Genomic DNA, 27746 nt, shown 5'->3' on the forward strand with positions numbered 1-27746 from the left:
TGTTTCATGGTCCATCTCAAAATCCTCACAATGTCAAGTGTCGTAATTTCTTGTGGCCTACTCTTTCGGTCTGTTTACTTACATTGTCAGCTCTGCAACGCCGTCGCGTTGAGGTACCTGAGTGGTGTCCGCTTTGTTATAACGATCCAGAGGACGCACTTCACGCTCTAGTGTCCTGCCTAGTGGCTCGTAGTGTTTGGTGTTTAACATCCGCGGCTTGGAGGGGGCTTTCTGGTACCCTCTATTTCACAAGTGGAATTGGAGACTGTTGCGATGGTGTTATGGAGCTTATGGCAGAATCAAAATGACGTGGTTTGGAACGCGAAGCAAAAACCAGCAATCGTGATTCACCCACTCAGCTTTGGATCTTCGGTTACCATGGCAAGAAGTGCATCGCTCATCTTTGGATCATTCTGGAACCCACAGACAACCATTTCCCATAATATTTTCTTTTAGTTTCGAGATGGCCGGTTTCCCCATATCTTTCTTTATTTTCTAATGTACTTGTTGTAACTGGTTGTTAATAATATTTTCTGTTAGTTTCGGAAAAAATACCCGGTCCACCGACGTGCAGGCGGTTCGACCCTTAAACGCCCCAAAATCTTCCCCGATTCAAAAATCTCATCTCCTCCGTTCTCTCCCGAAATTTCAGTACGAGATCGAGATCAAGCAGTAGCTACCGATTACAATCTCTTTCCCGAATATATATAATTTGAACTGTTTTGGTTGCTGTTATAAATCACGGATCTTTGACTAAGAACTGACTTGGAGATGGAAAATCTGATACAATTAGTCAACAGACTTCAGAGAGCGTGCACGGCGCTTGGAGATCACGGGGAGGAGAGCGCGTTGCCTACGCTCTGGGACGCCTTACCTTCTATCGCCGTCGTTGGCGGTCAGGTAACTGATTCAGTTTCTTTACTTTTTGATTTTTTTGCTCTTATGATTCTGTGTTATTCGATTTATTTGAGCTGACCTGCTGGATTTTTCTTCCTTCTCGTTTATAATGTCTTCAGATATCGTCAGTGTTCATTTTATCGATGATTGCTCTTTGCACTTACGTGGATTGAAGTTTAGATCTGCCTGAAAATTGTATTGATTCCGATATTTTTTTTCACTATTTCTTTTGCAAATGTACTTTCTCTTTATCGCTTGTTTGTCTTTATTTTTATTGATCAGTGGTATGCACCTATAAAGATGATCAAGTTTTGTTGTACTCCTAAATAAGTCATTTGATCATGCTACCTATTATCAAATATGTAAGAAATCTTTCATCGTGGGGGAAAGTTAGAAACTGGCTTAAATCTTGCTACTTACAGTTACAAATATTATCAAGTTTTTGTGATCTCCACATTTTATAACTATGGTTTGATAATATTTGCAGCTTTCACAGCCAGTTACACTTTGATTTAATGCATTTCTTCTCTTAATCGGTAGCATTTTGTGGCAATTGATGCTGATGTTTTATGGTTTATAGAGTTCTGGGAAGTCCTCAGTACTTGAGAGCATTGTTGGAAAGGATTTCTTGCCTCGTGGATCGGGTAAATAGATTTTGTGTGCTATGGATGAACTACCATATGGAATTGTTTGTTTTAAATTCCCTTCTTCTTTGGCACGTGGATGACTTAATATGGGATTAATTTAAATCACAGGAATTGTTACTCGACGTCCGCTTGTCCTTCAGCTTCATCGGCTGGACGAGGGTAGAGAGTATGCAGAGTTTGGACATCTTCCTAGGAAGAGATTCACTGATTTTGGTAAATTTTATGGGGGTTTCTTTCATGTTAATTGAAATGGTACCTATGTTTCTATCATTATTTTTTTGTCAGTCATGAATTCTCCCCAGTGTTTGCCTTGACTGCTTGGTTCTTTTCAATATGTTTTTGTAGAGACTAGAGTGTTTCACATTGATTAGAATAGAAAATTTTTGGTCTTTGCAGCTGCTGTAAGAAAGGAGATTGCTGATGAGACTGATAGGGAGACAGGGCGTTCCAAACAAATTTCTAGTGTTCCAATTTATCTTAGCATTTATTCCCCCAATGGTGAGTCAGAATGCTTCATTGTTCATTTCTCATTTCTGATAATTAATTTACTCATACGTGGTGATTTACTCCAATTTTAACTGATGCCAACAGTTGTTGCAAATGAACTTTCTGAAATAAATCAAGTCTCAATTGCAAATGACACTTTTTATGTCTGTTGAGTACGTAGTGATTGCATAATAACTTTGGTGATTGCAGTTGTGAATTTGACCTTGATCGATCTTCCCGGGCTTACAAAAGTGGCTGTCGGTGAGTTATTCCCTTAATTTATATTGTCAATTTGAACGTTTCGTTTTTTTTGTCTCATTTTCTTATGAAAATAACCAAAATGATTGATATACTGGTTTAATATAGAGGGTCAATCGGACAGCATAGTAACGGAAATTGAAAACATGGTGCGATCTTATATTGAGAAGGTATTGCTTTTATTCTTTTCTCTCTTTAATTTTGTGTTTATTAAATTGGAAGAACCAAATGCTTTAGTTTTTCCAAAGCAGTATGTAAATTTAATTTTCAAATTGAAATGATACTTTGCAGCCCAATTGTATTATATTGGCTGTTTCTCCTGCCAACCAAGATCTGGCCACATCGGATGCGATAAAAGTTTCTCGCGAGGTAGATCCAAAAGGTATATTTTAGAAACTGTTTATCCATGTAGAATCGTATTCAATTTTGTTGTTTTCATTTTGGTTACCATGCTATCCTTTTTCATATATAGTATTCTGAGTTTATGATGGTCTTATTTCAGGAGAAAGAACTTTTGGAGTTCTAACAAAGATTGATCTCATGGATAAGGGTACTGATGCTGTAGATGTAAGTTTGACAACTCTAGATCGATGACTTGGTGATACTCCTACAGAATTGAAACAAATTTTTTCCTAGTTTTGTGTTGAATCATTCTTGAGTTAGAGATCTCCCTTTGTGAATCTTGATGTCCTTGCAACTAGGAATTTGCACAACCCTTGATTCAGTGCAATTTTGTGTTGCAGCTTGGTGTTTTTTTTGTCAGGATAGAAAACAATCTCATAGCTGCTTCAGCTTCATTCCTAGCTGAAACCTCTGAGCTTGAAATAAAGATCACATGCTCTTTAAGTGCATTTTAGAGGTTCACAAACCAGAGTTTCATTAAGATCATCTTACAAAGCATGACATTAGTGACAAACATTAATTATGACGATTCAGGTGCTTGTTTTATTACTTTCTCATGGGCCACTCAGAACTTATCTTCATCTGTAAGTTCTTCGCTGATTATTGATTGTACTCATTAATCATTGTCTTGGTGCCTTTTAGATGTTAACATGAAGGATCCTTCTGTTGATTTATGTTACTGGTAGTTTCTGCTTGGAATTCATGTTCCTGGGTATTTGAATTTAAGTTTCCATTGCCTGTTTATTTTTTTCCTGTTGATGTTTGAATCTTTGACTGATGTGAATGAATTTTAGAAGGATTTTCCTTTTTGAAAGAATGTGGTGGTTTTTAGAAGGATTTTCCTATTTAGGGTTCTTTTGGCTTCTCAGATCTTGGAAGGAAGAGCTTACAAGCTGCAATTCCCCTGGATAGGGGTTGTTAATCGCTCTCAACAAGACATCAACAAAAACGTGGACATGATTGCTGCTAGACGTAGAGAGCGGGAGTATTTTGCTCAAACCCCAGAATATAAACATCTGGCTCCCAGGATGGGTTCTGAGCATCTTGGGAAAGTTCTATCCAAAGTAAGTAAATGTTATCTTCCTCGGCAGCTTGCTAAGCATATTTTGTTAAAGGATAGACCTCTTATAGAAAATGCAAAATTCCAATTTTTTTGAAGAATAATTATATGAGACTGAAATGAAAACTTCCGCCGAAAGAATATTTCAAAGGACATGGAGACAAATTTCTGGCCAACAGAGCTGAAGTAGCATTGAACTGTTGGATGTTTTTGACTAATCAATTCTAGATCTGGAGCTGTACAAGTTATTTTTGTAAATTGTGTTCTTATATTCTGATTTCATCTGAAGTTGACTTGCTGCAATTATTTTTGTAATTTTCCAATTTGTCTCCATGTTCTAGCATTTGGAATCTGTTATCAAATCTCGAATTCCAGGCCTTCAGTCCCTTATCAACAAAACAATTATTGAGCTTGAATCTGAGTTGAGTCGTCTTGGAAAGCCCATTGCTACTGATGCCGGAGTAAGTAAATTTTTTCCCCTTTACCTTTTAAAAAATTGTCCATGGCCAGTCATCTGCTAGTTTTAGAATTTTGTCTCATCTCCTCGACCAAAACTTGTTTGCTCAAGTGTTTCCATTATTTGTGCTTTTTGCAAATTAAGGATTTAATGCATACTTTGAGAAATTCATGCTTGCTTCATGACATACATTTTGATTTTAACCCTTGATTATCAATGCAGGGAAAGTTGTACATGATAATGGAAATCTGCCGTGCATTTGATGGAATATTTAAGGAACATCTAGATGGGATGTATGCATTGTTTAGTTGTAACCTTTTTTCAAGTTATATTCCGTCGTTGTTCTCATCTCTGTTTCTCACTTGAATTTACAGTCGACCAGGTGGTGATAAAATATACAATGTGTTTGATAACCAGCTACCGGCTGCATTGAAACGCTTGCAATTTGACAAGCATCTAGCGATGGAAAATGTACGGAAACTAATAACTGAAGCTGATGGGTATCAACCTCATCTTATAGCTCCTGAACAGGGTTATCGTCGTCTCATAGAAACTGCGTTGCTTACCATCAAAGGTCCTGCTGAGGCAGCTGTTGATGCGGTATTGATTTGAATTTCTGTTTAATATCACTATAACAAAAATGATATTGACGTGTGTTGTTCTGGGCTTGCTTCATAAATAATTTGACTAAGTAAAACTCAGGACCCATGATGTAAAGAAACAGATTGAAGAGCACAATTGATTTTTTTAAAAAATTACTATGTAAATACCTATTAATTGAAACGGGTCCTGGATGTCTGGTGTAAAAAAATGACTATTTTAGTTATACGAGAATTGTTTTGTCTTGATTTCATTAGTTTGGTTATTGGTAGGCCGCAAGTTCTGGATCTAAGCTTTGACTTAGAAGTCCTGACCCTAGGCTTTCTTTCTGAGAAACCTCTGTGGGTTATGGTTGTGTTATATTTATGTTCTTGAAAATGAATAATGCCTTTGGCATCTTACTGCAAAGAGAGTCTTGTGGACTAGCTTTGATGATTTTGCTTATTGTGAGGCGTATCAGTTTCATAACTTTGATCCTCCCTCTCTCTCTCTCTCTCTCTCTCTCTCTCTCTCTCTCTCTCAGGTTCATGGACTACTGAAAGAATTAGTGCACAAGTCAATGAGTGAGACTATGGTAAGTTTCTAGATTATTTTTTAGCATCATTCATATATTTGCTTTGCTTTACATCTTATAAGTTGACAAGACTCCTAATTGAAAATTTTATTTCCATCATATATTCATTTTCCTTAGCTCTTCTGAATGAGAAACAGTCAATAAGGATTGTTGAATCACAATTTTCTACCTTCTCCCGTCCCCTTAAAATGCATGGACACTGGACGACTCTGATGGAAGACATATTATGTAAAAACTAGTCGAAAATGTAATACTTGAAAGTTGAAATATCATTCGCAATTGAGAACTTGACGAATAACGCGTCTACTGCTTCCAGGAGCTGAAGCAATACCCCTCTCTCAGAGTTGAGGTTGGGAATGCTGCTGTTGAATCATTAGACAGATTGAAGGAAGAAAGCAAGAAGGCAACTTTACAGCTAGTAGAGATGGAATGCAGTTACTTAACTGTTGATTTTTTCCGGAAGCTTCCTCAAGATGTTGAGAAGGGTGGTAATCCAACTCATTCCATTTTTGATAGATACAATGACTCGTATCTTCGACGAATTGGTAGGTCTACAGTTGTGTCTCTGTCATCTTAATATATTTTAATTTCATTGCTAATTTATTTAATTTCATACTATGCCATTTTCTTATACAGGATCAACTGTGTTGTCTTATGTAAATATGGTCTGTGCCAGTCTGAGGAACTCCATTCCCAAGTCTATCGTCTATTGTCAAGTCCGCGAGGCGAAGCGCAGTCTACTCGATCATTTCTTCACTGAATTGGGCAAGAAAGAGGTATTATGTTCTTGTTTAGCCAGCACTTGGAGGGGATATGTCTTCGAAAATTTATATTCTATATTTATTTTATAAATGTACTATAATTTTGCTTACAGGGGAGACAGTTGGGCGCACTGTTGGACGAGGATCCTGCAATTATGCAGAGGCGTATTTCTCTTGCAAAGAGACTCGAGTTATATAGAAACGCTCAAGCGGAGATCGATTCAGTTGCCTGGTCAAAATAGAAGTTGATGTCTATTTTCCCGGTCATGTATTATGTCCCTGTTTTCTTTGTTTTGGTTTCTTTATAACTTGCAACAAAAAGAGGTTTAGTTTATATGAGAGCTTTTTCATTCTGTGTATGACCTTATTTTTTGTAGTACTACTGAAGGTTGGTCCCTTCACATTCTGCACCACTATTGCCTCCATTTTAATTTCGTAGTATATTGAGCCTAAAACCTGTGAAACTGAGATTAACACGTACCACCACTGTGTACCTTAAAGTTTGTATCGGATCTGCATTCGTAACTCGTGAATTTCGCTTAAATGTACCCGCAAGATGCTGATGGAGGCACTTGATCGATTTTCGCATTGACCATCCATCGAAAGCTTCACGAGCATCTAACAGAGGAAGGAGTATCACTCGCTGATGCAACGATAGTGTTATTCGCCGTTAAAGGGGATTCTGGCGACACCGAGAAATTAATTATAGAAATTGTCATAATGTCACAGAAAAATAAATGGTGACTGTATCATTCGTTATTTCTATTTATTTTTCTTAAAGGAGAGGTCAGGAAATGTGGATGGATGAGTCCATCCGTTCGAGAATCAAATGATTGTCAACATGGTGACAGATTAATCTCAAAATCCTCATAGTTACCCAATACTCACGCAATAACTTGTACAAATTATGATTTTATTTTATAATTTATCTTCATTTTATCGTAATCAAAAGTTGGTCATGAGTCATGACAGAGACAAACGGTTGGAATGTTTATGTATCTTCGGTTGAAGGATTTGGCGGGAATGATGATGATCACCCGCCACCTCCAATCACCATGCTCAGCCCCACCACCACCATCCACCTTGCATTAATCTTCCATTTCAAGGAACTTTTTAACCAAAAAAACCTTTTTTTTTCCTAACAACCCTCGTTCAGATTCTCTCTTTATTATCTCCTCGACCCTCTTCTATATAATACTAACAGCATTCTTGAATCTTTCTTGTTCTACCAATGGAGCAAAGGGTATTATTCAGGCTATCACAGCCAACGAAATCGGCCTCTTTATTCATGATTTTATTAGTTAGTTTCATTCAATTACAGAGTCTTGTGGTGGAAGGAGCTATTTTGGATGACGATTCCTCTAAGGTGCTGTGTGACATGGATTTCAGTTCCTTTCTTCCTCTGCCATACGGTAGTCTGCCCAATATGGCTTGCAAACCACTGTGGAATTCTTATGTGCTAAGGGTAATACATTCATGCGCATTGTATAGATTAATCTTACAGTAAATAGAAGTAATTTAACAAGGAGCATTGAAATTTGTTCTTTTTTCGGAAATAAATAAATGAACATGTTATATAAAAGCTTGCTTTCCCATTTGCAGTACTCTCAATCCAAGAACAATGTGATCACTATAGTTTTATCAAGCATTTACACCGGCGGATGGGTGGGGATGGGCTTTTCAAGGGATGGAATGATGCTCAATGCTAGCTGTATGGTTGGATGGATAACAACAGAAGGGCGTGGAAGAATAAAACAGTATCATGTACGTGGATTTACCCCCTCAGAAATTAAACCTGATGAAGGCGAACTGCCATTGACCAGTGTTCCGCCCTACGTCGCACTTAATGGTGCGAAAATATACTTGGCATTCCAGTTGAAGTACAACAAAACTCTCAAAACCCAACCTGTTTTGCTGGCTTTCAGCACGAGATATCCTCACCACCTCCACCTTCCGATCCACGAGGACAAGACGACTATATCATTCGATTTCTCATCAGGTAGGTCTGTTTTTACTCCTTTCTTGCCTATCTGTGGACTGACTGTATCCATGCATCACGTTTTGATCCCACATATGCATCGCACAAATTAGTTTGTGAAATATGCTCCCAACACTATCCATTTTCAAGTTGTTGACATCTATGTCAGAAACCTTTGCTTACAGGTGATGCAGATTCCATTGTTGATGTATCATCCAATTTTATCAAAGATAAGAGAACACACGGCATATTGAGTCTACTGGGATGGGGTCTATTACTCCCTTTTGGAGCAGTTTTTGCTAGATATCTCAAGCATAAAGATCCTTTATGGTATTATCTTCATGTAGTCATTCAGTTCTCAGGATTCTTATTTGGTGTGGCAGCATTGGTTGTTGGATTAGCCCTCGACAAGAAGCTGCATGCTTCCATCCCAACACACAAAGGCATTGGAGTTTTTGTTTTCGTGCTCACCGTTCTCCAGGTTCAGTCCCATCTATTAACTTAAAATTTTTTGTTAGTAGTTCATCCTCTGTGGAAGCTATCTTTTCATAGGTTACCTTAGAAGCTGATACAGTACTGAAATTTGAAAACAGGTTCTTGCATTTTTTTCACGGCCCAGTAGAGATAGCAAGTACCGGAAGTACTGGAATTGGTACCACAACTGGCTTGGGAGAATTTGCCTGTTCTTCGGAGCAGTGAATGTGGTTGTGGGGATACATCTTGCTGGAGCAGGGGCAGCGTGGAAAATCGGCTATGGACTTCTGGTCGGTGCACTGTTGATCATATGTATCGTTCTTGAAACATTGCTAAGGATTAAATGGTTACAGGAACGTGACATCCCTCCGGCCCTTTCTACGAATTCGCTTTAGCGAAAAGGGTCATCACTGCATGCGATATATAGGCAGGCTCTCCAACTTCCATAGTCTTTTAAATATGCAAATCTGATCGCGAATATCCGAAAAACGAGGCTGCAAGATCATCATGTGACAGAAATACTGTGTAGGTTTGGATATGGTTGGAGCATTCAGGCTGGGATTCAAAGAAGGTAGAATCTCCCTTCCTGCAAAGCATTAGAGACTCCCCCAGTCCCCCTCAATAAGAATGCTTCCTTCTCAAGCAAGGAGTGAAGAAGGGACAAAAGTTCTTCAAAAGAAATTTCCTCTTATTGCTTCACATAGTTGATATATGTCCATATGTTTGATATGACCTACTGTGATGTCTTGATTTTGTGAGCATGATATATAGCACAGAGAAGCACTAAATTTGTGAACATTTGTTGAAAATAAAGTAAGAAAATGAAAAAATAAAAATAAACTCCACTCCTAAAAGAAAAAAGGTCAGATTAACGGAATCCCAAGCATCCAAGTTTTCCATTTGTCCTTTCTTTTTTCCAAAAAGATAAAATCTCGTTTAGGTTGTATTTGGATGTAATTATTTGGATTTGTGGGTAGATTTGCATGGATTTTAAATTACTTCTATTGATAGTGGATTTGAAATTTAAGCAAAATATATATACTTGATACTTCGGTAATACAAGGAATTTCGAATATTTTTTTCTAATATTTTTGCTAAATTGATACACTATATTTGAAATATGAATTTGATTTCAAATTCTGCAGTTCAGACTGCAACCTTGAATCATTCCATCTAATAATGAAATCATCTTTGTTCTTTCTAAAAATACATAAAAATAATATTCCATAAAATACCTTAAAAAAAGAAATTCAAGTACCTATATGTTCAAACTTCAAACTGGTGCAATTGAATTAAAACCAGTAGAATCGACATAAAATTATTAGAACAAATAACCCACAAATAAATCTGAGGTAGGATAAGTTGTGTCTCTTTCTATATTGCTTACTGCTCATCCATTTTCACGCAATAATCACTTTATTAATCCCAAATAGTAAGTAATATTGTATTTATGTGGAATAATCAAACATTGTTAAGTAGGGTCCACAAAGCATTTTTCTAGCATTTCAAATCTGACTTTTTATGCAATATGTATATAATTCAGTTTACTATATCTTGGCCTAATATAGAGCAAAACCACAGCTAGTTCTTTCTCAACTTATGGGCCTTTTCAAAATTCTATCTTTTGCTTTCTTGCTCTTTCTTGAAATTCATGCAAGAAATGATTGTTCAACTGCTTTCTGTGCAAAGAATCCGTTTGAAGTACGTTTCCCATTTCAATTATTCGGCCAACAACAGCAGAACTGCAGCTATCCTGGCTTTAACTTGAGTTGTGGTAGCCGAGGGGAGAAGGCCGTGCTAAGTCTCCCTTATTCCGGAGATTTTTGGGTTCGAGATATCAACTACCTAACGCAACAAATCAAACTATATGACCCGAATGGATGCCTTCCAAGACGCCTTTTTAGCTTAAATCTTTCATCTTCACCTTTTATGGCTGGATACTCCAAGAACTACACAATCCTTAGCTGCCCTCCAGAGTTTGCAAGGAACAGCTTCAAGCCAGTAGATTGCCTTAGCACGCATGATTCATTGGTTTTGGCCACTTCTTCAATGAATCTTGCTAGAGGCTTGAATATGTGCAGTAATATTGGTATGTATACAATCCCGGTTCCATGGCCAGACGACGGAGGGCACACTTCTGATCTAAATGGGGATCTACGGTTAATGTGGATTGATCCAAACTGCTTGGGTTGTGAATCAAGAGGCGATGCTTGTGGATTTGAGAACAGCACAAGTGACCAGATTTTGTGTTTCAGTAATCCAAGAGGAGGTATGCTTTTCATATTTTTCACGATCATAAGAAGATTCACATAGCTCAAGTGACATTCTGACTTTTTGATTGGGTCATGATATTCATGTCCATTGTGGTAGTTTTGTTTTTTAAGAGACCATTGTGGTAATCTATTTTGTAAAGTCAAATTTTTAGAATGACAGGTGCCACCAGACATATATTATAAAGTCAAAATATTAAAATAACGTCAACTCTATATGAAAGCTATATTTTTTATGACACTGGTTTTAACCCACAGGCAAATCTCGGGGTCTCATAATCTTCAAAATCGTTGTGCTTTCAGTAGTTATACCGGCCATTTTTTGCACGATTTGCATATCATGCGTCATATTTATTGTCGAAAGAAGACACACCAGTAGTCCTGAAAATGCTGTAGCCCCGGTTGAACCGGCTCCGGATGCCACTGCTATATCAGGACTAGATGATTCGACCATCGAATCATACTCAAAAGTCGTTCTCGGTGAGAGCCGACGCATTCCAGGGCCCAATGGCGCCACATGTCCCATATGTTTATCAGATTACCATCCAAAAGACACGATCAGATGCATACCTCTGTGTGAGCATTGCTTCCATTCGGAATGCATTGATGAGTGGCTAAGGAGACATGGGACTTGCCCGGTTTGCCGGAATTCGCCTTCCCCTACTCGTGGTGCCAATAGGTGAAAAATTAAAATCGTTATCTCGTGTAGGTTGATGGACCATCATGGTATAAAAAATTACAACCAGTGGTAACAATGAAAGTTAAATCTTTCATACTATACAGTAGCTCAACTACTCTAGTGTCACGTTGCAATCATTACAAGGAACCTACTATATAGGACGATGCGAGCAATTATGGTTCCCCAATATCTTGGTTTTTTAGTTCAATGAAGGCTTGTTTTTTCTTGTAAAAAATGAATTATGTCAAATGAAATCATCATTCTTTTGTACAGACCGCGGATGCAGCTACAACTTTATTTCATCAATGGATTTTCGTATAATTTCTATCCAATAATTAGTCAATAAACAGAATAAACCAGTCCTTCGCAACATATTATGAATCCTCATCCCTGATATCAAATGAAGGGAGAGGTTGACCGATTTGAGTCTCATACAAGAAAGACCAGCCTGCCAAAGATCTCTCGGTTCCAGATGAGAAAAAGGTTAAGGAATCATCTTGCAATATCACTTTAATTCCCATGCAATCATTTTTTTAAGGAAAAAAAGAACAGAAAACTTGCCCATTTATAGATTCTCAACTATCCAGTGTTCACAATGTTTTTGTATATTTTTGCTTTTGTAGACCATTTATTCTGATGACTAAACTAATCTGGTTATTAAATCAGATATCAGATCTTTTTTTTTCTATTTAATTGGCATTCAGGTAATCAACATATCAAATTCTTAAGATATAAGCTCATCATTGGTCATTACCACAAACAGCCAGTGTTTATGATAAACGAGAGCCGATCGAGAGGATCATTTTCTTTCATCATACATGGTCTTTTTATACTATTTGTTAACCTTGGATGCTCCGAGCATCTTACAGTTGTTGTTTTTTTGGTTCCTGGAGTATAAAGGTAAGCATAAATATCTGAGGTTTCACTATTTTTGACATGGAATTTAATTTTAAACTTGGCTTATTTATTTTCTTCAATTTCTCTCACGTTGTTCATTTGGGAATTTCTTGTCCAATTTCTCTCTGTGGCAACAGCTCAACAGCCATAAGATATCCTTTTATATTACAAAACCTTACTCCAACGAATGATTGCACATATATCAAACTAACTTGCAATATTCAGCTAAACACGATCCTTCTAAATCTTCCTTACTATGGAGATTTCGTCGTGCAAAACATCGACTACTTCGCAGGATACATCAAACTCCAAGATCCTGGGAATTGCTTGATGAAAAGGTTATTAAACTTGAATGTTTCATCTGCGTACATTATAGCCAAGCCTCACATTAACTACACGTTTTACATCTGTCCTTCCGGTATGGGGGCCGGCTTCAATCCAATTAGCTGCCTAAGCAACTCGACAAACACGGCGATAGCTACTCGTGAATTACCTCAAGAAATCATGGAAAATTTTGGATGCAAGGTTATCAGGCGGTGGATAATACCACTTTTCTTATCAGAGCAGCTTAAGATCGAAGAAATTTACTCTGATATTTCCTTGATTCTGTCATGGAATGCTACTGTCTGCAAAGATTGTCAAGAAAACCAAGATAATGGTAAGAAATCTTCTCAAACACTATTAATTTGCTGTACTTTTATGACTTTGATCGAAAAGATATTAATGAACATACTTTTTTAGGTAGATTTGCAAGTAAGCTCTCAGCAAAGATCATTGCTATAATCTTCAGTACACCAGCCACTATAGTGATGGCCTTAAGCTGCTGCTCGGGATTCTGCTTCCATTTACTGAGAATGATAAAGAGACAACACCAAGCCGATGAAACGGCATTGCCCTCTTTATCTTCCCCCCCTCAGTCGAATGAAGCTGCTGCAATGCAGCCACTCCCTGCCTGCGAAAACATCGGCATGGATGAGTCAAGAATCGATGTGTGCACAGAAAAAGCTGTTTTTGATGAAAGTGGGAGTATTTTTAGTGGTAACAATAATTGTTGTGCTATATGTTTGGAAAATTATAATCACAAAGAGACAATTAGGCTTATAACTAAGTGTGAGCATTACTTTCATGCAGGATGCGTCGAGAAATGGTTGCAAAAAAATGGGACTTGTCCTGTTTGTAGGACATGTCTGTGTGTTAAGTCTTTGTAATATAGTTTTTTATGATTCAAGAAATAAATTTGATTCAATATAAGTTAGACGTATCGTAAAAATGAATATTGATTAGTCTGTACTTTATTCGTGCTGGGGACAAGATTTACCTCTTCGAGTTTCTTCTGAGGCTAAACTCAACACTCAATTCAATGCCATGGAATACACCTTGTATCGGGTTTATTAAATCTCAAATTGCTTCATAGGGAAAACATGTATTGATATGCTTGCAGACAGCCTTTGGATTCTTTTGCACTACAGATTGTACAGTAAACTGAATATGATTCGTTGGCCAGATAACTCCAGATCCGAACAACATGCTTCAGTCCCCACCTTCTGTATACAAAAATTATCAGAATGATGACTACTTTAACACGCGACGTCTAACTCGAACAATATCAACAGAACTGTACTAGTAGTTCTTCATGAATGTCGTTCCAATTTCCAGTTGCTTGATATGTCTCGAAATTATACATCTCCATAAAGAAAATGTGATGCGGATAAATCTGTGTAACCTTTGTTTCCATTCAGACCATGTTGTTCAATGACCAAGGGAGCACCTGCCCTAAAGTTACAACTTACAATATTGATAGTTCGAAACATATTTTTAATGTTCTGAAATCATGTCCTACATGACATTTATCATATTCTTTTACAACAAAAGTCCGGCCAAGGCTTTGTTTTGATTTTGGATTTTACGATGATTAGTGCCATATAGAACTAGGTACACTTAGTCTAAGCACTAATTTAATCTTGACTTTGGATAAACCGAACACATTCATTTTGTACATAGCTTCTTGGCAGTAAACGTACCTAAGAAATAAAATCCGGCCATAAATACATGACAAGAACCTTTTCAAGAACTCTATCCACCGGTGAACAAACGTATTTTCTGCGGTATTGCTTCTTCATTTTGATCAACCTTGTTCCATTCATTCATTCCATCAACCAAAAAGTGCCCCGTTTCCTCTTGTGGAAACAGCTATTTCTCAATACAATACCCTTTCATCTTACAAGGCCAACGCCCTCAAATTTGCAGTAACTACACTTCTCTTGAATGCACCTCTGGGAATAAAACCATTTTGAATCTCCCTTCTTCTGGAGACTTTTATGTGAGTGAGATTAACTACCACACACAAACGGTACAACTCTACGATCCCAAAAGCTGCCTTCCAAGACTCCTCATGAACTTAAGTCTTTCCTCGTCTATTTTCACATCTGCGTATTACCAAAACTATACATTCTATAACTGTTCGATGCCAAAGTTTTGGCTGGCTGGCTTTACTCCTATCGACTGTCTTTCTTGGAATTCCTACACCATTGTTGCTAGCTCTTCGGCTTCACCTACAGATATGATCCGAATGTACGGATGCACCATTGTTACAACTGCAACATTACCGGTTTCTTGGTTAGGCCAATTTGACAACATCGGAATATATAGTGATCTTCAGCTGACTTGGGATATGTTCCAAGATGAGAAGATTGTGAACAATATCGAGAAACAGGTACAGATTTCGAACAGCCTCAAGAACTTTTTTCATTTTATGTCTATCACTTATTTCATATCTGAAATTCCGATTCATAGTCGATGCCGGGCGGAGTAATTGGCAGAAGATTGTTCAATCACCCTTCTTCATCCCCTCGGTTACTGTTCTAAGTATAATCTTAACCGGCGTGCTTCATCTGCTGCTTCAAGAAAATTAATGATCTTAACCGAGCTTCAGCAAACAATGATAGCAGGGATATTGCTGCACCACCTCTAGCCACCACCTCCGCGGTCGCTTTGCCACCACAGTCCACCGGAGGAGGAGCGACAACAGCAATCCCGTATGACCCGAAAATCGATTCCTACACGATCTCTCTCATTGTTGAAGAAAAAAGTGGCACCTCGTGTCCTCGAGGTTCGACTTGTGCAATATGTCTTGAAGATTATGGAGAAACAGAGAAAATTAAGTGCATAATTTTGTGTCATCATCGTTTTCATGCAAATTGTATTGATCCATGGCTGCAGATACGTTGGTCTTGTCCAGTTTGCAGGACTTTTCTTTCTTGACGTAAATAATTAAGCACGTGCGAGGTATTCACGTCGGTAATAACTAGGGATGTAAATGAACCGAACTGTTCGCGAGCTTTTCGGATCTCGGCTCATTAAAAAGTTCGTTCGGGCTCGTTCGTTAAGCTTATCGAGCCGAGCCCGAGCCTTATTTTGGGCTCGACAATTTTGTTGAGCCGAGCTTGAGATTAATGATGTTCGGCTCGTTAGCTCGTGAACATGTTCGATAATAGGTTCGTGAGCTCAAAATTGAGCTCGGCTCGTTTAGCTGGCTCGTAAGCTCGAGCTCGAGCTCGGTACACGGGCGCGGCTGCTTCCACTACAAAAAAACGGAAATATCAGCGACGGTTTTTAGTAAACCGTCGCTATATAGCGACGGTCTGCGTTAAAACCATCGCATATTAAATTAAGCGACGGTTTACATCAAACCGTCGCTATTATAGCGACTGTTATGAATAAACCGCCGCCGATTAATATAAGCGACGGTTTTAGCAAACCGTCACTGATAACAACGGTTTTGGGGTTTAGGGTTTAGGGTTCAGAGTTTTAGCAAACTGTCTATAAATTGTCGTGTTTAGAGTCGTTTGCAACATTTGCACTTAGTCATCCTGAGTGTTTATTAAATGGATATATCCGTTGTCCTTATAATCGAAAAAAATGTCAGAACAAACCATATTTAGACGAAATTACAAACCATTTGTGTTTCCTAATAAAAAGTACAAAATTGTTGATGTCAATAGAAAAAAGAGTCTTGGATACTACGAACCATTTGTGTTTCCTACGCAAGCCTCGCAAGTTGTGTATTTGACTTATCCAACAACGAAGAGAGTAGAATCAGATTAGATGCATGTGAGTACTCTACGTAAGCGAGCTTATGTCACTGATGTTGAGCCAAATACTGAGCATAATCAAATTGATGCGAACGATGCATTTCAAAACAACGAAAGTGGACCTCATGACATCTCAACTCAATTTCTTTTATCGTCTCAAAATCTAGTCGATGTTAATGTTATGTACGACAACGAAATTGATTTGAACTGAAAGTGAAACAGAAGAGGTTCAATATTCGAGCGACGATGTTCGTGACATTTATTGAATTGTACTTTGGAAAATATATATATTTCATTAATTATAAATGTTAATGTTTTACAATTATTGAATTTATTTTAGCGAGCACGACATGGCAGAGATCCAACGTCATGGGAGCTATACGTTCACACACATCGACATGCAGATGGATCTTTCGTTGACACGCGATCCCGCCTGCTCCACGTAAGTTTATTAAATTTCGTTATTCTCATCAACGTTACATTAAGAAAATTCAATTTGATTCATTTTAAATCAACATCACAGGAGGAGATGGAGCGCTACATGGCTGATTCATTTTGTATGAAACACTTGTATTATTATTTGCAGATTATTAATATGATTACATTTCTCAAATTTTGTTAATTTTTTTTCGATAACTGTACAATATATTTTTATTTTAGATTTAAATAATTATAACATTTAAAAAAAACAATTAGCGACGGTTTTTTGTTCAAACGACGCGATATTAGCGACGGTTTTTTGTTCAAACGACGCGATATTAGCGACGTTTCATAAAACTCATCGCTAATGGCGACGGGTTTGACATACCGTCGCTACCGTCACTTTTTGGCGACGATGTCTGTAACCGTTGCTATTTGCGACAGTTGTACAAAACATCGCCGGTGTAGATCGGCGATGTTATGCTTAACCGTCGCTGTTAGCGACGGTATAAGAAAAACGTCGCCGATCCAGATCGGCGACGTTTTTCTCAATACCTGTCGCTATTAGCGACGCTTTTACTCAAAACCCGTCGCTATTAGCGAGCCGAGTCGAGCGTCATAACTTCCGAACGAGCCGAGCCCGAGCTTCAAACCAAAGGCTCGTAACGAGCCCGAGCCGAAAAAATAGTTAAACGAGCCGAGCCCGAGCCAGCTACTGTTCGGCTCGGCTCGGCTCATTTACATCCCTAGTAATAACGTATTAGATCTAATTTAAAAAAATAAATTTAAATTTACTCACAATAAAGAGAAAAAATAATTAACGATGGAAATTTCAAATAATCTATTTGTTTTATTTTTTTGAGATCCATTACATTTTTAATAGAAGTAAATGTTTTATACTTGGATTTAAGTTTATTTCGACAAATGTGGATTAATCTTGAGCTTTATTGTTCAATAATTATCTTTGACATATTTATATTGATGAATTTAATTTTTAAGAGTTGGTCTTCTATAAGACAGTCTCACATATCTATATTTATCAGATGGGTTGACTCGTTTTATATATTTTTTTAAAGTAATACTTTTGGAATAAAAAATAATATTTTCATAGAATTGGTCGGGTTGAAAATTCTTCAAACAAAATTGATTCGTGAAACGATCTCCCAGAGGTTTTTATGGATTTTTAGAATTTAATTTTATTATTATACACAATTTATTTCAATAAGATTGGCACCTAATGACATTTTGAGTTGTAATTTATGCGATATGTTACATTTTTTTAGTTTATTATATTTTAAAAGGTATTATTAATATTAATTAATAGTTTATATTATCAAACGTTTTCTTAATCATTACTATATAATATTAATAGTTTATTATTCCATGGTAATTAATAGTTTTAATTATTATTTTAATCATCGTTCTACATGTTATCATATTAAATAAGAGTTTTGTTTTCTTTATTTTTGTTTTTACCAATTAAAAAAGTAACATATCAAGTTTAATAGTACCGATGAATTATAATATTTTTTAAATTATAAACATTTCATTATTACTCATACCTCTCTAATTTTTCATTTTCATTTTAAATCCTTTTTACGTTATAAAATTAAATCATAAATTGCACATCCTAATTAATAATTAGTAATAGAAGTAGTAAAATATTCAATAAAATACTAATAGTAAAAAATATAATGAAATACACTAAATCTCAACAAAAAAAATTAGTATGATGTTAACATTATTTTTCTTTTTTGGCAGAAACCGTTAATGAATTGTTTTTGTGATGAGATCTGTTATTATTTTTTTTTATAATATATTGTGCTTTTATTAGTATATTAAATTATGAAACTTATTCTTAATAATATATACGGTGATGTTCTCTTAAACACGTACATTTTTTAATGAAGTATAAATTTCGCTAAAAAAATTTAAACGATCAATTATTTTTATTGTGATAATGCAAAAAAATGTGTATGATCGAGTTTAGATGGAAAGGACTTAGACTCATGATTTAAATCCATCACTACTTTATAAATTTCAAATTTAAAAATGCCTCATTCTATCTTAAGCCCGATTAACCACAAATATAATCTTAAACTCGTATATGAATCGATGAAATATATTTTAAATAAAATATTTGAAATTAAACTATTAGGTGTAATAATTGTATCTGCTTGGTAGAACGATCGAACCGTATTGCTTGGACTATTGTGCGGTTTAAAATATTTGACTTGCACCATTACCACCCGCTATAGCTTTTAGTAAAGCGGTGAGTACTCGGTCCTACAATTGGTATCAGAGTCAATGTCACAAGTTCGATTCTCGTTGATTGCAAAGAGTGCAATTATTGAGAGAGAGATTGTTGGGTGCAATAATTGTCACTGTTTGGTAGAGCGATCGAAGTGTGGTTCTTGGACAGCTGTGCGGTTTAAAAGATTTGAGTTGCACCATTACCATCAGTTATAGTTTTTGGTAAAACGATAATTACTCGGTCCTACATAAACTTTAAAATCTCCATCTCTAATTCAAACTTGCCCATTAAAAAAAGAGTGGGTCTCATGTGAGACCGTCTCACGGATCTTAATCTGTGAGACGGGTCAACCCTATGCATATTCACAATAAAAAGTAATACTCTTAGCATAAAAAATAATACTTTTTCATGGGTAACCCAAATAAGAGATCCGTCTCACAAATACGACCCGTAAGACCGTCTCACACAAGTTTTTGTCTTAAAAAATTTACTAAATTTTGGTAAAACGATGGATATATATTTAAACACGGATAATAAAATCCACTTTATTGATAAACATTAACTTAAAAAAATGAAATCTTAACAATTTATTGACTCCTCCCTCCTTAAGAGATGACAAAAAAGATCGACTTTACAAGTATTTCATGCACTTGAGTCGACTCAACTAGCTAGTGGAAGCACTTTCATTTTCTTATTTTACAAAGGGTGTGGCGTTTCCGTAAATACATAACTATTGGGCAAAAAAAATAGTTGTAAAAGATAAATAATATAATAAATTAACATTGATTTGAATACTCGATTTTAGTTATTTATATTATCTAATTTATTTTTTATCTTTTATTTTTATTTTTTTTCAATTTTAATATGACAAAAACTTGTGTGAGACGGTCTCACGGGTCGTATTTGTGAGACGGATCTCTTATTCGAGTCACCCATGAAAAAGTATTATTTTTTATGCTAAGAGTATTACTTTTTATTGTGAATATGAGTAGAGTTGACTCGTCTCACAGATTATGATATATGAGACGGTCTCATGTCTTTTAATACACTTCTTTGTTGTGTTGAGGTATCTAATATGAGGTGAGGTCATCGTTTTAAAGTTAAAAAACAAATTAACCCAAAAAAATAATAAAATACAATAATATAACTCAATTCACTAATAAAATATCGGACCAAACCAAAATCGTAAAGGTGGATGGAAAAAGCAATTTTCCCAAATTTTGATTGAATATAAAAACGAACTTTGGGTAGGTATCAAACCTTCCCCCAAAATCAAATGCTTTGAATCCTGGAAGCATGGAAATCTTGCGAGCTCCCTTTATGTTTCTGCTCATTCCATTTGTTTATCCCAAGTTGGCGTCTCCAATTCTGACATGCGGAAACAACAGCTTCTATATACAATACCCTTTTCATTTGCAACAAGAGAACCATAAACCCCATCCCGATCCATTCATTCTACAGTGTAACATCCAAGGAATCACAGTTTTAAGGCTCCCCTTTTCGGGAGAATTTTATGTACGAGATATCGATTATTTTGGACAGAAGATACGACTTTATGATCAGGGTAATTGTCTTTTTGGGAGACTTGTGAACTTCAGTTTGTCAAAGTCTCCGTTTTATGCTGTGATTTATCAGAACTATACGTTCTTTAGCTGCCCGACAGAGCTGGTGGGATCGCGTAACTTGACTTCCATTAGTTGTTTAAGCAACTCCACAGCTTCCGTATACGCTGCTTCGTCTTTTGTCACGAACTTGACGGGATGCAGTGTGATCTTTAGTTCGCCAATCCCAGTTTCAAAAATCGATCAATTTGAGCATGAAGGATTTAATGGTGATCTTGACTTGGGATGGAGTGTTCCACTGTGCGATGAAGATTGTAAAGGTAAGTCGAGACAGGAATACTTCTTTGTGTTGCATTTTATCATTTATTTTGAATATTAATCTATCAGGAAGGAAGTACTGCTAATTTAATATCTTTTGATATAATTGTTTAATAAGGTTTCAAAGCAGTGAAGATTGCAATTCTTGTATGTTTATTTATTTGTGATTTTGGTATTATCAAATTTCAATGTTTATTTACTGAAGACCAAAATGAATAAATAAATTAAAATATAAAATCGAAAACACAATTTCCACTTACTAAATAGTTACACGGTTTCAACCATTTCTATATATCGCCAAACAAATTTCCATCGTGTCCAATGATTAACCCATGCAGCTAAAACCCCAAGGAGAACAGTTCTCAGCATCATCATTGAATTGTTGGTAGCCTTGTCATTCTCAGCACTCAGCGTGTTGTACTGCGTAGGCTGTTGCCTTCGCTTTGCCGGGATGATCACAGAAATAAACGAGTCAGACCATCAAACATCTCACACGTCTGACGAAGGAGCTCCAGAAATGTACCGAATCGCCTTGTCTCCTGACCAACTATCGTCGGCCACATGGGTGGAAACAGATCGGCAGCATGAATTTTCTGATCCTTCGTCTCCTAGTCTTGCCCAGCTATCATCGGCCACATGGTTGGAGACAGCTCGGCAGCATGAATTTTCCGATGGGTTCTTTACAAAAGGCCTTATAATTGACGGAGGGCAGTGTATTTCAGGTCCTAACGGTGATTCTTGTCCTATATGTTTGGAAGAATTTCAGCCATCCGCGAGGCTGAGGCGACTACGTAAATGTGATCACCGTTTTCATGCACCTTGCCTTGAGACATGGTTAGAGAAGAAAACCACTTGTCCCGTCTGCAGGAATAATGTCGTCTGATCTGCTAGAGGTTAAATTTTTTGGATTTTGGGAAATTTGTAGAATTAACAATCTCGTCATCATTAGCATTAATTGTTGTCTGATATTTTAACCGAATGAGATTGTTTTGTGCTTCAAAAATATCAATTAGTACGTAGTAAAATCAACTGGGTTGTGACTTGTGCATGAAAACAGTGATATTGTACGAATCATCTGACTGTTATCGTGGTGTTGTCGAATTTTCTTCATATTTCTATTTTTTACCATGTTCATGCTTTTTCTCAACTTAAATTTGAATACAGAGGAACAACAAAAGCCAAGTAGGCAGTGGTGCAACACGAATATACTTGTTGCTCAAAAAAGCGCAAGAAAACGTGTAACACGATCGATTAAGATTGCCCCTATCGGCTGTCAATACTCAAGAACCAAAGTTTGTGCCTCAAATTAAAATATCAGTTGCTTACTTAAAGATTATTATGGTTCCTGTTCCAGCTCGTGATCCTTTTTTGTCTAAATATGAATTTCCTGTCACCATTGACCTAACGTGGATCGCCCCTGACGGTAAGGATCTTCTGTGCTTTCTTTCAGTTTTTTGTTACATATTTTATTCATCTGTACAACTTGTGTTTTTATTTTTATTAATCTTATATAAATTAATTTTAATACTAAATATTCAAAATGTAATAATAATTACATGAATATATTGTTGATGATGCTCGTAACTAAATTTGGATAAAATTGAAAGAGATAAATGTTACATATATAAGTCATATTGTTGTTATTTTACTAAAAAATAAGTTCAAAACAATTTTTTCTAAATACTCAAACTTTTAGTTTATATCAGCATTAATCTTGTTTTTCTGAACACTCTCTGTTTTTGTTTTTCAATACTTTTTTATAATCTCTAAATCCAAAATTATATATAAATTGTGGGAAAGTGTCAAACTTTTTTCTTTATCTGCATTCATCAGCAAGAGAAAATTCCCTGTATCTCAGTCAAAGTACCATATTCAAACAATGTCCATATAGAGAATTGCACATGACTCAGGGGGTAGGTTACTGCTGCTCACACGGACCCAAACACCTTAGGTTTCATCTAGTGATTGAGTTACATAATCCATCTCCCATAAAATAAAATTAAAAAAGGCATTAGCATCGTCGGCATGGAATAAAGTTTCTCTATCGAATTTGCAGTTTCGGGTACAGGTGCAGGGGCAAGTGCAGGCGCAGGTGTGGCACATGATCGGACAATTGTCTTTCTCTTACTTGCCCTTGCCGTCACAGTACTGATACACTTCATATCCTGTTGCGTATGCATGAGCCGAAGTGACAACCATGGGTCCAGCTATTCTGCTACCCAAACTACTCGAGGCCTCCATCGAAACCTTCAAAAGGACGACAATCAGAGAAAACCGGTGTATTCCAGGGTCTAATGATGTAACTTGCCCAGTATGCCTTGAAGATTATGTACTGAACGACACTTTAAGGTTCATGCCTGAACGTGAGCATTGTTTCCATGTCGAATGTATAGACAAGTGGTTAAGAACGATCGAACAGAAGATGTCCCATCTGCAGGGTCGATTTGCAAGCTCATAATATTAGTCCATGCTAATTTTTCCGGCTCTCTTGAAGTTAATCTCTTCTTAGCTTGTTATATATAAGTCAGAGTGAAAAGCTTGTTCCAGTTTTGGTGATGAGTGATGACCATCATTTTGATTATTATTAATTTTTGTGGATTCTTGGTGATGAACATGTCATTATTGTGATTTTAAGTTTCAGTTATGTTATAGGTTTCCTTGTATTAATCATAAATCGAGTATAAAAATGTTGGATCATACAAAGTATACATGAGACAACGTACGTATACATATGAAAACATTCGAAACTGATATGGTCCTTTCATTTTAAATTATTAAGCAGTTCCTTAAATTAAAATAAAAAAAAAAAAATTAATAAGCAGTGAATTCGTCCGAAACCAGCAAAGGTTCACAACATTTGCATTGCAACAACTTGAAGCATTTCAAAAAAACAAGGAAACTGATGACCACGCATCATATATGTAGCTCTCCAGGATGTAAAAGAACCACTCAAGCCGAAGTTTTTCCAACCTGCCGTTTGCTCAAAATTCCTTGGTAATCAATGGCACGATTTCTTGAAAATCTGGCAGTTTTCTTTCTGATGATTACAGGTATAGCAGCTGTTGTGCCTCCATGCCCGACTGTCGATAGTCACCTCTCTGCTTGTATCCCATATATCGAGGGGCAAACACCGGATATTCCACCCCCTGCTTGTTGTACCGGAGTGAAGATCATAGCAGGAGAACAAAAGAATCAACAGGACAGAGTAACTATCTGCAACTGTATAAAACAGGCCATACCAGTTTTAGGCCATCCAGTAATCTCTACACGTATCGCTCACCTTCCCAAGAAATGTGGATTAGGCTTCGAATTTCCAGCAATCGATGCTCACTATGATTGTTCCAAGTGAGTTCCTTTAGAAAATCTCAAGATTTCGTGTTTCTTGCATGCACGATGGCACCAAATACAGCGTCTGGTTCTATGATTATCGAGCTAATGTCGTGGTTTTTTATCGCAGGATTTCATGGAAAATGTGACCCCAAATGCATATATAAGAAGCTCCGATCCGCTTATGTTTGGAATAAAGTTGCAAATGCATGGCAAACGCAAATTTGTACTACTTTTTTAAAAGGGATTTGAATCTAAGCTATTGTAATGCTCTGATTTGATTAATAAATATGGAGTTTTATAGTTTTAGCAGCTATAATATAATATATACTACGCTAAAAAAATCTGGCCAAGCGAAGATATAAAAATTTAAATAAAATTTGTATTTATTTCAAATGTTAATCAGAGAATAAAGTTGTTAATTATTATTAAAAATCTGACTGGAAATTAGCCTCCATTCAAACGAGACTTGTTCATTCCCCCTCTATTCTCTTCTTCATGCTTTCCTCTCTTTCTCGTTGTAAATAAATAAATAGTAAATCTATTGTCAGAGATATGTCAGCTCTATCTGTATTTATAATAATAAATAATAATTTTGGCACAAAAATAATATTTTTTTATGAGTGACTTAAATATAAGATATGTCTCACAAAATTGACTCATAAGACCGTTCCACAAAAGTTTTTTTGATAAATAAATATATTGTAGAAGTGTATATACAATGAACACTTTTTTGTTCAATTGGCCATGTATTTATTATCACACATTTGCATGCGTTAGATAGATTATTTGTCACTCCTAATTAATACCGAAATATTATATTTCAAGACTTATTAATGTATATGGTTTGCCTCTTTAGTTGTCCCATTTCTTCACTCAAAATTTCATGTTGAATTATTGTATTTATTGCTTTAAAACTATTCGCATACATGATACACCCATTCTCCCCCATTATTCATGACCATTAGAAAAAAGTTTATTTTTTCTTTTGTCACCCATTCATCTTATTTTTTCTACACAAATTCAGAGATGCACTTTTCCCAATAGATCGAATTAAGGAATTTATGCATTCCCAATTATAAATGTTATTGATGATTTTCGTGACATGCATGCGCACCCAATTCAAGATACTAATTAAATTGCACATTGATATAAATGTCAAAGTTCTTTAGGAGCTACATATCTCACACTAATTCTGCTTTTATTTTTTTTAAAAAATATCAACAATACCCCCAACAAATTAAACTTTCATTATTCTAGTTAATGTTAATCTAGAACATAAAGTACAATCTTTGAATAAAAAAAAAATTGTATCTTTACATAATGGTCATCATATCTAACTTTCAGGCATTAAAATAATTTCAAGGTTGATGATTATCATAAGAATTCTCGACATATCATAAGATTTTAATTTTGAAAATCCACACTTTTTCAAACAGACGGAATTTTAGTATTTGAGACAAATACCTTTATCCATATCTCTCTCTTCTGGTTGATCCACAAAATACTCTATTTTGATAAGATGATACGCACTAACTAACAGTCAGTCGAGTACTACATCATAGGCTCATTGGGAGTGAAGATAATTGTAATCATATACATATAAAATGACAGCGATTGAATGTCAATTCATGGTTAAGATGTAAAGTGACGATTCCTTAGTTTTTATTACTACAGTAATAGTAATAACATCTCGTTACTTTCGGCAGAACGCTTTAAATTCCCATCAATGTTGTGAATTCATCGACCTATTTGTGAAGATAGTATATTTTAACGTATGATGCACGAAACCCATTGTACCCCAACATATATATACTCTAAATTAATTGAATACATAGCTCAAGTTGACGTTTTATTGGAATATGGGAAAACACAAAATCATGAACCAGTATTTTATAGCAAATGAAAAGAAATATGTAACTTTTATTCACTAAAAAATTAAAAATTTATTTTTTCCTCTCGGATTTTACTTATTTATATGTAGTTTGTAGAGGGTGATAAAATCTATCGTATCATGTCGAAAATTGTATTTCATATATCATACCTAAAATTATGGTATAAGAAAATTTTATACCGATAGTGTACTAAAATTTTCGGTATACATATACTTAGCATACCTATTATCTAGAAATTCTACGATATATTAAAATTTTTCTACGGTATCAGCATATACTTATACCAAAAAAAATCATATATTTTTAAAATTTTATAAATTTATTGTTTCGATATTATGGTATATATCGAAATTTTCAAATTTCATACTTTTACTGTACCGAAAAATTCGGAATCGTTACCATACCATACAGAAAATTCAATTTTTTTACGGTACGATAATCTCAATACACCGAAAATTCAATATTTTTGTCATCCATAATTTGTAGTCATTTTGAGCAGGAAATCATGGAAGCAACTATCGTAAAACAACTCACCTTAGATGAACAAACATTTGCATGCAAACGACACTTTCAAAAGTTGTTGAAGATCTGTCACAAACAACTCAACAAACTTAATCCCACACACCTTATATACATACAAGATTTAATCCTTAACACGTCCATCATTCCACACATATACAACAACTCAAGGCAAATAAAATGAAGCAGTACATTTTTATTTTACTATCCTTTCTCTTGATCATTTCAAGATCCGTCGTTTCTATTCCATCATGTCAAGGGATCGATAGGGAGCTCTCGATATGCATGAGTTTCCTGCAAGGCAAAGACCTGAATCCACTTTGTTGCAAGGGTGTTAGAGAGATTAAAGCCACGGTTAAAACGAGGGCAGATCGAGTAGCTCTGTGTAACTGTGGAAAGAAAGCTCTTTCTGACTTGAAATACGACCCCGAACGCCTCACCCTTCTTCCGAAAAAATGTGGAGTACACCTTGTATTGCCTCCTATCAGCAATAAGTTCGACTGTTCCAAGTAAATGTGCTATATATTTCTGGCATTAATATCATTACCAAAATCAAGTTAAAAATCCTTTTTTTTTTAGAATGCCACAAAGTAAAATGATCTATTAATGTTTTCTATTAATTTTTCAGGGTTCATTAGGTTGAAGATGATCGTATACAGAGCTGCATGCTTTACTCGTGATCATGTTTGGATGATGAATAAAATATATATAAAAAATAAAATATGATACTTAATAAGAAAGTATTAATAAAAGCTTGATGAGTTTATTCCATCCATGTGTGTTTATATCTTAAATTTACTTAAATGTTTTCCATGTAGCTGCAGATATATATGTAAAACTTTGATTTTCTTTAAAACTATATATAAGAAAAAAAAAATGGAATTAGCGACGGATAAAAAATCAGTCTCAAATTAGCAACC

General features: G+C 35.8%; 6 protein-coding genes across 7 annotated transcripts; all 6 read left to right on the forward strand.

Annotated features, from left to right (window-relative positions):
* Positions 1-539: 539 nt before the first annotated feature.
* LOC140821714 (dynamin-related protein 5A) lies at positions 540-6555 on the forward strand. Its single transcript, XM_073182275.1, has 16 exons — positions 540-900; positions 1478-1541; positions 1653-1757; positions 1941-2042; positions 2241-2291; positions 2397-2458; positions 2580-2670; positions 2791-2855; positions 3560-3754; positions 4092-4211; positions 4430-4500; positions 4582-4807; positions 5331-5381; positions 5698-5926; positions 6018-6157; positions 6256-6555. The coding sequence occupies exons 1-16, from the start codon at positions 772-774 to the stop codon at positions 6382-6384; spliced, it is 1830 nt and encodes a 609-aa protein (XP_073038376.1). The 5' UTR covers positions 540-771; the 3' UTR covers positions 6385-6555.
* A 722-nt stretch (positions 6556-7277) lies between these two features.
* On the forward strand, positions 7278-9628 carry LOC140821884 (cytochrome b561 and DOMON domain-containing protein At3g61750). The gene is made up of 4 exons (XM_073182556.1): positions 7278-7607; positions 7745-8141; positions 8306-8601; positions 8714-9628. Exons 1-4 carry the CDS (start codon positions 7374-7376, stop codon positions 8987-8989), a joined length of 1203 nt encoding a protein of 400 aa, XP_073038657.1. The 5' UTR covers positions 7278-7373; the 3' UTR covers positions 8990-9628.
* Positions 9629-9802: 174 nt separating this feature from the next.
* LOC140821954 (putative RING-H2 finger protein ATL21A) lies at positions 9803-11569 on the forward strand. The gene is made up of 2 exons (XM_073182639.1): positions 9803-10863; positions 11123-11569. The coding sequence occupies exons 1-2, from the start codon at positions 10194-10196 to the stop codon at positions 11545-11547; spliced, it is 1095 nt and encodes a 364-aa protein (XP_073038740.1). The 5' UTR covers positions 9803-10193; the 3' UTR covers positions 11548-11569.
* Positions 11570-12416: 847 nt separating this feature from the next.
* Positions 12417-13648, forward strand: LOC140822212 (putative RING-H2 finger protein ATL21A). The gene is made up of 2 exons (XM_073182956.1): positions 12417-13098; positions 13182-13648. Exons 1-2 carry the CDS (start codon positions 12480-12482, stop codon positions 13646-13648), a joined length of 1086 nt encoding a protein of 361 aa, XP_073039057.1. The 5' UTR covers positions 12417-12479.
* A 6753-nt stretch (positions 13649-20401) lies between these two features.
* On the forward strand, positions 20402-22152 carry LOC140821956 (putative RING-H2 finger protein ATL21A). Of its 2 annotated transcripts, none has more exons than XM_073182640.1 (2): positions 20402-21087; positions 21424-22152. In XM_073182640.1, the coding sequence occupies exons 1-2, from the start codon at positions 20502-20504 to the stop codon at positions 21966-21968; spliced, it is 1131 nt and encodes a 376-aa protein (XP_073038741.1). In that variant the 5' UTR covers positions 20402-20501; the 3' UTR covers positions 21969-22152. The 2 variants fall into 2 exon arrangements, with proteins under 2 accessions (XP_073038741.1, XP_073038742.1); XM_073182641.1 differs by having other exon boundaries at positions 21514-22152.
* A 1130-nt stretch (positions 22153-23282) lies between these two features.
* LOC140822213 (non-specific lipid-transfer protein-like) lies at positions 23283-24434 on the forward strand. Its single transcript, XM_073182957.1, has 2 exons — positions 23283-23472; positions 24136-24434. The coding sequence occupies exons 1-2, from the start codon at positions 23283-23285 to the stop codon at positions 24432-24434; spliced, it is 489 nt and encodes a 162-aa protein (XP_073039058.1).
* The last annotated feature ends 3312 nt before the right edge of the window (positions 24435-27746 follow it).

The sequence above is a fragment of the Primulina eburnea genome, unplaced genomic scaffold (assembly GCF_022965805.1).
Source record: "Primulina eburnea isolate SZY01 unplaced genomic scaffold, ASM2296580v1 ctg739_ERROPOS11973397, whole genome shotgun sequence".
In the NCBI taxonomy this organism is placed as follows: Eukaryota; Viridiplantae; Streptophyta; class Magnoliopsida; order Lamiales; family Gesneriaceae; genus Primulina; species Primulina eburnea.

What these genes read in the sequence shown, in the direction of transcription:
- LOC140822213 (XM_073182957.1), top strand. Translation starts at nt 23,283, where the DNA reads ATGGGTCCAGCTATTCTGCTACCCAAACTACTCGAGGCCTCCATCGAA. An exon ending in GCATTGTTTCCATGTCGAAT is followed by an intron (nt 23,473 to 24,135) that starts GTATAGACAAGT and finishes TGATGATTACAG; the next exon opens with GTATAGCAGCTGTTGTGCCT.
- LOC140822212 (XM_073182956.1), top strand. Translation starts at nt 12,480, where the DNA reads ATGGAATTTAATTTTAAACTTGGCTTATTTATTTTCTTCAATTTCTCT. An exon ending in TCAAGAAAACCAAGATAATG is followed by an intron (nt 13,099 to 13,181) that starts GTAAGAAATCTT and finishes ATACTTTTTTAG; the next exon opens with GTAGATTTGCAAGTAAGCTC.
- LOC140821714 (XM_073182275.1), top strand. Translation starts at nt 772, where the DNA reads ATGGAAAATCTGATACAATTAGTCAACAGACTTCAGAGAGCGTGCACG. An exon ending in CCATTGCTACTGATGCCGGA is followed by an intron (nt 4,212 to 4,429) that starts GTAAGTAAATTT and finishes TTATCAATGCAG; the next exon opens with GGAAAGTTGTACATGATAAT. An exon ending in AGTCAATGAGTGAGACTATG is followed by an intron (nt 5,382 to 5,697) that starts GTAAGTTTCTAG and finishes TACTGCTTCCAG; the next exon opens with GAGCTGAAGCAATACCCCTC.
- LOC140821954 (XM_073182639.1), top strand. Translation starts at nt 10,194, where the DNA reads ATGGGCCTTTTCAAAATTCTATCTTTTGCTTTCTTGCTCTTTCTTGAA. An exon ending in TTTCAGTAATCCAAGAGGAG is followed by an intron (nt 10,864 to 11,122) that starts GTATGCTTTTCA and finishes TTTAACCCACAG; the next exon opens with GCAAATCTCGGGGTCTCATA.
- LOC140821884 (XM_073182556.1), top strand. Translation starts at nt 7,374, where the DNA reads ATGGAGCAAAGGGTATTATTCAGGCTATCACAGCCAACGAAATCGGCC. An exon ending in ATCATTCGATTTCTCATCAG is followed by an intron (nt 8,142 to 8,305) that starts GTAGGTCTGTTT and finishes CTTTGCTTACAG; the next exon opens with GTGATGCAGATTCCATTGTT. An exon ending in TCGTGCTCACCGTTCTCCAG is followed by an intron (nt 8,602 to 8,713) that starts GTTCAGTCCCAT and finishes ATTTGAAAACAG; the next exon opens with GTTCTTGCATTTTTTTCACG.
- LOC140821956 (XM_073182640.1), top strand. Translation starts at nt 20,502, where the DNA reads ATGGAAATCTTGCGAGCTCCCTTTATGTTTCTGCTCATTCCATTTGTT. An exon ending in GTGCGATGAAGATTGTAAAG is followed by an intron (nt 21,088 to 21,423) that starts GTAAGTCGAGAC and finishes TAACCCATGCAG; the next exon opens with CTAAAACCCCAAGGAGAACA.